We start from the raw sequence: 7,720 nt of genomic DNA on the forward strand, positions 1-7,720 counted from the left end.
CTTCAGTCATAGAGGGGTCCGCACGCCTGAAAAGCCGATCCATGTCCTCTATGTATGTTGTCACCCTTTCGTTTGGGCCTTGAACTCTGGCCTCCATCGCACACTCAGCTCTCTCCTTCCTGTCTGCTCTGGCAAAGGCGCTGAGGAACTGCCGACGAAACTCATCCCACGACGTTAGCGTTGCCTCGTGGTTCTCAAACCATGTTTTTGCGGAATCTTCGAGAACGCAATACACATAGCGTACCTTACGCTCTTGGGTCCAGTCGTTGATGATGGCAACCCGGTCGAAGTGCTCAAGCCAGTCGTCGGCATCTTCAAAAGCAGCTCCGTGAAATGTCTTCGGTGTCCTGGTTTGGTTGACGACAAGCTGCGCTGGTGCTTGCACGGTAGCGTTAAGAGGTGCTTGATTCATATTTCTCGTGCGTTGAGGTATCAAACCGTGCTGTGGCTGGAGGCCCTGGAGGCGACGACTGGTACGTACGTGCACAGGGGTAAGCTCGGTCGAACTATTCGGCGGGCTTGCGTCTGAGGTACGCTCTGGAGACCGTATCATCTACCGTACCCAGCACCTCCACCAGAAAATGTCACCAGGCCAACTGATAGATGGTATAACACACAGGGTGAAGAAACAAAACAGGGACGTTTACTCCAGAAAAAGGCCGACACCCAAAAGCGCGCGCACACCGATTAACTTCGTTCTTCTCTTCCCAGGGGCTGGCCAGAACAGTTGCCAGCCTACCTCGCGTCAATATTCGCGGTGTTTCCTAAAATCTCCTAAAAATTACTTTCTTGTAGAAAGCAATGTGTAAAAATTGGTGATGTTATCTCCCCTTCCCCTCCCCTACTACGGTAAAACAAGGAGTGCCTCAGGGGTCAATTTTGGGCCTTTATTATTTACGCTCTATGTAAATGACTTGTTTCACATTCCTAACTCACCAGAGCTGATAATTTACGCCGATGACACAAATGTCTTTTTTGCAGCGCATACACTTCTACACCTTCAAAACACGATAAATGACTACCTAATTCAGCTTGATAGGTGGCTTCATATAAATAAATTAGCACTGAACATAAAGAAATTGAATTATGTTCTATTTAAACCCAGCAACAAACCATGTGACATTGAACTTTCTATAACGTTTCAGGACACTGTTCTAGAATGAGTAAAGTGCCAAAAATTTCTAGGAGTGTGGGTTGAAGAAAATATGTTATGGAACACACACATTAATAAACTTGCACCACAGCTAAGCAAAGCAGTTGACTTATTCATATTATCTGATATGATTCCTTTGCACCTAAAGAAGGCAATATACTGCTCTCACTTCTACTCCCGTCTGCCCTATTGTTCTGTAGTGTGGGGCAATAAAACTACTACGAATTATGCAAAACTGGAGTTATTGCAAACCAATGTGCTTAGAATATTTGAGAATTATTTTGGTGACCCTAAAGACCTACCAACTAATCCATTATTTATCAAACACAATCTACTTAAAGCCAGTAAATTGTATGATTACAAACTTTTTCTGTAGATGCATAAAAATAACCTTCTGCACTTTACGCACAAAACACCAAGACCTTAATCCCTGCGAAACGAGCAGATACTAACACCGCGAACACGAACAAATTATGGGAGGTCTGCTCTCGCTTATCATGTACCCACTGTAATAAATCGCGTGGCTTCAAAAGTAAGTTTTAATGTACCACTGTTGAAATTTAGATCGCAAATACGGATTTTTCTAGAGAACAAATAAAAAACTGTTATGGTATGATGCGCATTTATCTGACCTCACAATTTTTTTTCCATGCATTGCTGTATTTTGTATATTAGCAAAAAATGTTTTCACCTTGTATTGTATTCTTACCTTTTTTATTCATATTTATTGCTCTGTATGATGTTGCTATTATAATTATCAAGTGATGTTAAGTCAGACTTTTTTTTTGCTGCTACCTGTATGGTCCCCAGGTCCTCTCAAGCTGTATTTTCAATGGCTTTTTGCCTGGTGGAAGCACCTACTTTTTGCGTTGGAAATAAACTTCGAAGTTTAAAGCCACCATAGCGTAGTGGCAGTGTGCTTGCTTGGCACTTTGGTAGCCCGGGTTCGATACCCCCTACTGCCTGGTAGGTGGCATGCGTGTCTGTGTGCTTGTTACGCCTATATTTCAATTGCAAGATGAGACAAATGGTGTGCCTTTCTTTTTAAGTGTGTTTTCATGGTATGTAAGGTGTATAGTTCAGTTGGTCCTTGACTGGCCTAGGCTGTGTTAAATTCAAACAGCTGTGGCACATACCCGCATGCCATGAGCTAAGCACTGCAGGTGTGAGCCACACGTTGTTCCAGTGTCATCAGTAATTACGTACATGACGAGTGTATTACGTTTTCAATATAAAGATTGATTATTCACGTTCGCCATGCATTCATACCCTACCATGCCAATTTTTCTGTATACCAAGAAAATGAGATGATCAGGTGCGCACTGAGACATAGGTGGCTAGACAGACAGATACGGTCAAAGTGATATAGGTTTGCCTAAAAATGCTTTGCATTTAGAAGGTGATGCAAAGAGGAAAAACACACTGGACAAGCGCTGCACACCAAACTTTCATTTATTAATCACATTCTCCAGTTATCTCTGCTAGAAACTAGTGGGCATTCTTTATCAGTGGCCTTTTAAAGTTGCTTAAGAAGCAACACACCCTAAATATCTGTTCTCCGATGTCAATCATACTGATTGGGAATGCCCCCATCAAGAATATGAAAACTTTTGACACGTGCAATGGCTCGCTCAACGTGCACTCTTGCACATGCAATGCGACGGATTTCTTCCACAGCTTGAGGTGTCATTTGTGTCTCATGCGGCTCACGAAACGGTGGCCTGTAAATTGTGATTCCGTGGGGTAAATAAGGAAATGTAAAGCCTTTATCTACCATGATAGCATCCCCAGGCTGCAAGCAATCATGTAGCCCAGAACTTTGCAGAATGGTCTTATCTGAGACTGATCCTCCCCAGATTCTGGAAGCATAGGCGACATAGCCATCTGGTGTACACCCTATCAGCACTTTATAAGTATTGTAATGTTTGTATGGTGAAAATGTCTGCCGTTGGGCATGAAACGAAGAAGGACGTTCTAACCGAACTTCAGTAGCATCCAAAACCAGCCTTGTATTTTCAAACCCCTTAAATGATTTTGGAAGGTACTGTGGAATGACTTCTCGTGTTGGTAACTTCGTGAGTTGCTCGAGTTCTTGCTCAAGAAAATTTATCCATGTGGCAAAAATACGGCTAACTTGGGTTGGCGACATCGTAAAGTTCCGTGCTAGCTCTCTCCCTGCCATGCCAATTTTCAGGCGCACAAGCACCATAAAAAATTCAGTGACAAGTTCAATCTCCTTTGGGCGGCCACGAACATCTCTTCCTGTTTTTTTCTCCAGTACGACATCATACTAGCACGAGGTTTGAGGTAATTAAACAGGCTTTGAAAAACACCATAATTAGGAAGGCCAGTGTAGTATGAACAATCCTTCGACGACTTCTCAATTAAGCCTAGTGTCAGAAGTCGTGACATGGCCTGGTCCAAACGTTCTTCCAACTTGACGTTTCGCCTCTCCAGCAAGGAAATGGTCTTGCGTAAAAGTGCAATTTTTTCTTGCACAGTTGGTTCTTGTTCGTCATGTCTGGAACACATTTGGCTGGGGCCTGGCTTAGAATCTGTGTAGTGGGTACAGAAAGGCACACAGCACAGTTATTCAGTATGCGAACTGTTCTGAGACGTCGTGCTGCATTTCATAAGGATGCAGGGCAGAGACAGCAAGAAATACTTGTCTAAAGCTGCCTTATCCTTGTAAGAAAAATGGACGATAATGAAATATAGGCTTGACATACACAGATGTGGTTGGGAGTTCTATCTTCCGTCTCCTCTATAGATTTTTTTACGTTAATGACGCTATGTTTACAAAGCATCATACATTATTTTCATTAGTCACAGCAGATAGTGCACGAAACAGCTGAAGTGCAGCATTACTAAATGTAATGACTACAAAGAAATCACAATAAGCCTGTAGTGTATGCAGCTGTATACAGTGGTAGTGGTGCAATTGCAATGGACGACTATGCTGCAGGGCTAGTATGGCACAAACATTTCGCAATGCTTTGTTACTATCCTCTCACCTGAACAATAACTCTCATTTAGCTGCATGCACATGTCAAATTATTATAGCTATGTTAAAAATGTGGCCAGATTATATATTTTTCTAAAACGGCTATCATAAAAAAAAGTAACAGCGTTAGAACAGTAGTGCAAAGTTAGTCGAACTTACCATCTCGAGATGCGTCAGGTGTAGGGATCACGTCAGTTGGTGCAGTGCCACTCATAGGTGTGCCACTAAAGGCAAAATGAGAGCACTATGTTGCAACAAGACTTGGGTGTCATGATCACCTAGACAACAAATTAGCGGTAGATAACTAGCTTTTCAACTAGTCCTCTTTTTTTTTGTATAGCCATATCCTTCATAAATGTGATGTCCTTAAAAACTCTCATTTTGCGCTATTTCACACAGGCCTTATAACTTGGCTACATATATTTTATAACATTTTTGTTCTTTGTGTTTTCACTTCTGAACTGTTTGAGAACACTGAGAACGTGACGACAGATCACAGAAGTTTCCGACTCACCATTCCCTGGTGGTTGGACTGGCAGTAATGCTCCTGGAGGTGTAGCATCATGCTCTGGACATTCCATTCCTGCGTCAACTTGCAGTAAAAAACAAGCTCGTCACTGATGCTAAGTGTGCTACGGCAAGCATTATATCGGTCATGCTAGAAACAGTGGTCTTCATTCCAAATATTACTGGCATGAGAGATCTGGCACATTTGGCTGCTGACTTTGTGACATGTGACATTACTGAAAACAGTAAAGGGGGAATAGACAGTCATAAGCTCATATATGAATCAATAATTTTTTCTATAAATGGGTTGAAACGGGCGTAGCCATGACAGTCCTCCTTTGTTCCTTTCCTGCTACAAGGGGCATTCAGTGGATTACAATGCTAATAAATCATTTTTATGGAGTTGTGGTGTACCAAATGAACTTCATTTAGCACAGTACAACATGTCTTAAGTGATAATTACCATGCTGCTCTTGACTGACTGGACTGTCTGTAGATTCACTAATCAGGCTGTTTTCCTTGTGGGAACCCGTGTTGGCAGCTCCTGCACAGTGGGAGATCGAAGGTTTATGAACATGTATACTGCCAAGCAACAATGTCTGGATACATTTAGAAATTGTTTATTTGTGCGAACAAGCTCTTGTATTCGAATAAAGTCTGTGCTGTTTCACAATAAAACAGTTTCATTGCATTCAACCATTACTTTTGCTCTTTATTCCTTGCTGTACTGGCGTTTACCTGACACACGCTCATTCACTGGACCTTCGACTAGCCTTTGCCTAAGGTGGGGCAAATGTTTGCTGTCCTTGCATATTGATGTAGAAATAATCATTTCATTTAAATCCATTCATTTCAACTATACAGTCATGTTAAGGTGCATCAGCGGTAACGCTAATAAACCGCAATGTTGGATATCAAAGTAGAGCAATGACACGTTTCTGGTATAACGAAACACAGTGCGCAGTTCAGCCGTTCGGCTTCATACCCCCCCCCCCCCCCCCAGTGACGGGTATAAAATTATATCAATGTGACCCTGTGCAACTCGGGCCACTACCCGATGAAAAAATCGCATGCACCAAAACGTATAGAGAAGTGTGCAACATCGACTCCCGCTGTCTTAACAATCCGGCGGAAGCGCCTGAAAAACGTGCAGCGCCGGCACTTACGCTAGCGCGCAGAATGTGAGTGACGGATGACAGCCGACGTAACAAACCATCTTCACGTCGGCACGACGGCGCCTTGCGAACCGTGTCCATGCGCCTAAGGGAAGCGTAATACAGTAACCAAAACAATCAAGCCATACGGTCACGGATCTAGGACTCCACAAATCCGAATAAACCAGCCAAGTTGATTCTTCTCTGTCTCATCGGTCTCAATGCACAGTGACGCAACATCGTGAGCCATCGGGCAGTGGTACAGATTTTATTGTAGCATGTACTACATACGTCTACTTACGTTCGCAGTCTTTTTGTCTCTTCACGCGACGACTGTGCCGCCGTACAGCAGCCTCGCCCGGAGTCTTGCTGTACGTGAACACTGTCGGTACATAGTCCGGGTGGTTCACAAACTTCGAAGGCCGGCCTGCGTTTGACACGGCCAGTTTACAGCACGATGGTCATGACAAGTGTCAGAAATAACTTACCTGTAATAAAGTGAGCCCCGCAGATTCGGGAATGCTCTGTCGGCTGCCACAACGAGCCGTCCGGGTTGGCACGTTTTACTGCGGATATCCACAGAGCCCTTCTATTCGCACTCACTTTCGCCGATGGAAAACGGAAGAAGCTAGAGTTTCCCTTTCCGTAATAGTATTGTGTGCACCCGAAAGCAACACAGTTTGCAGGCATGCTTGGAAAAATCGCGCGTACAGCGTACAGTATACCCGCAGAGAAACTGCGCACGCTGCCGTCACTGCCGCAGCGTCTGCTTTGCTTTCCAACCGAGACTAGTTGGGTCGATTCGCCGCAAGGGGGACTCGCGTCGCGCTGGTTTGGCGCATGCGCAGTATGATTTTTGAAATCGGTCAATTATCATGTGTCTGACATTGTTGCCGCTTTGTGACATACCACTTTTATCTTTTTTCTTTGCCCATTATTATTCAGCACATGTGATATCTGTATCGTTCGCTTAACATCTAACATGTACTTCAGTGTATATACATTTCATGTTTTTTGCTGTCAAGTGTTATTGATTCTTTGCTGATTGATTGTTTGGTTTCATTTGCTGTCAGGTGTTATTGATTCTTTGAAACTTATTCATTTCTGTTTGCCAAGTTGCTTTACATGATTTGTTTTCTTTTGTTTAACCAGCACAGGAGGTCCCCTTGCAGCCTAGAGCTTTGGGACCTCCTTCTGTATATTATTTTTCCTATGTATTATCTTTTTCGAATGAATAAAATCATTTCTTCTTCTTCTTATTCTTTAATATGAGCCCAGCGGGCTCGATCGAGCAGAAATGTTCTTCATGTAACACAAGATGTTCGTCATGTAATGAAATGCTCCCCACGTAAACAATGTAAATAAACCACGTTAAGTTTCCCTTCAGCCTCTTCATGCTGCCTCTGCATCTTCGTCCTGAATCTCCGGTGCCTGCAAAGGCCGGTCGCAACATCAGCAAAGGGATCTATTTGCATTGTTTACGTTACATTTCTCTTAGATTCTGTTTTCCGTACAGCACTTGTTAACGATACTACTGCACTTTTCAGGCACACTGCATGCGGCCAGTTTTTCACAAGGGTTTTCGCGTTAACGTTGGGAGAACAGCACCGAGCTTTCTTTTTTTTCCATTTTAGATGCGAAGCATGTTTTGCTCGAGGCTGTGTCCGGTTGCGGTGGTGGCGTCCGCGCCCTCCTGCGCATGCGCCTACTCTCTCTCCCGCTCTCCTCGTTTACGCAGGTGTTCGGTTGCCTTCTCTCCTCTCCTCCCCCGCGCTGCAGCCGCGGCGCAGCCTTTCCTGCCACGTAATGCAGCCGCGCCGCAGCCAAATACAGCCTGTAACCCACTCTCTCCTCTCCCTTCCCCATTTCGTGTGTCTTCCGTCAGCTTCCGTCATTCTTCCG

The 7,720-nt window shown here is 44.0% G+C and overlaps 1 protein-coding gene across 1 annotated transcript; it reads right to left on the reverse strand.

Annotated features, from left to right (window-relative positions):
- Window positions 1–4,569: 4,569 nt before the first annotated feature.
- On the reverse strand, window positions 4,570–6,619 carry LOC119374280 (peroxynitrite isomerase THAP4-like). Its single transcript, XM_049410768.1, has 4 exons — window positions 6,307–6,619; window positions 6,120–6,245; window positions 5,128–5,208; window positions 4,570–4,749 (listed from the first exon to the last, which is right to left on the reverse strand). The coding sequence occupies exons 1-4, from the start codon at window positions 6,506–6,508 to the stop codon at window positions 4,571–4,573; spliced, it is 588 nt and encodes a 195-aa protein (XP_049266725.1). The 5' UTR covers window positions 6,509–6,619; the 3' UTR covers window position 4,570.
- Window positions 6,620–7,720: the final 1,101 nt, after the last annotated feature.

Source organism: Rhipicephalus sanguineus, chromosome 11 (assembly GCF_013339695.2).
Source record: "Rhipicephalus sanguineus isolate Rsan-2018 chromosome 11, BIME_Rsan_1.4, whole genome shotgun sequence".
Lineage (NCBI taxonomy): Eukaryota > Metazoa > Arthropoda > Arachnida > Ixodida > Ixodidae > Rhipicephalus > Rhipicephalus sanguineus.

Coding starts and splice junctions, on each gene's coding strand:
- LOC119374280 (XM_049410768.1), bottom strand. CDS start 6,508: ATGCCTGCAAACTGTGTTGCTTTCGGGTGCACACAATACTATTACGGA. Junction 6,246..6,306: donor CGGGGCTCACTTTATTACAG/GTAAGTTATTTC, acceptor TGTCAAACGCAG/GCCGGCCTTCGAAGTTTGTG. Junction 5,209..6,119: donor GAGACAAAAAGACTGCGAAC/GTAAGTAGACGT, acceptor CCCACTGTGCAG/GAGCTGCCAACACGGGTTCC.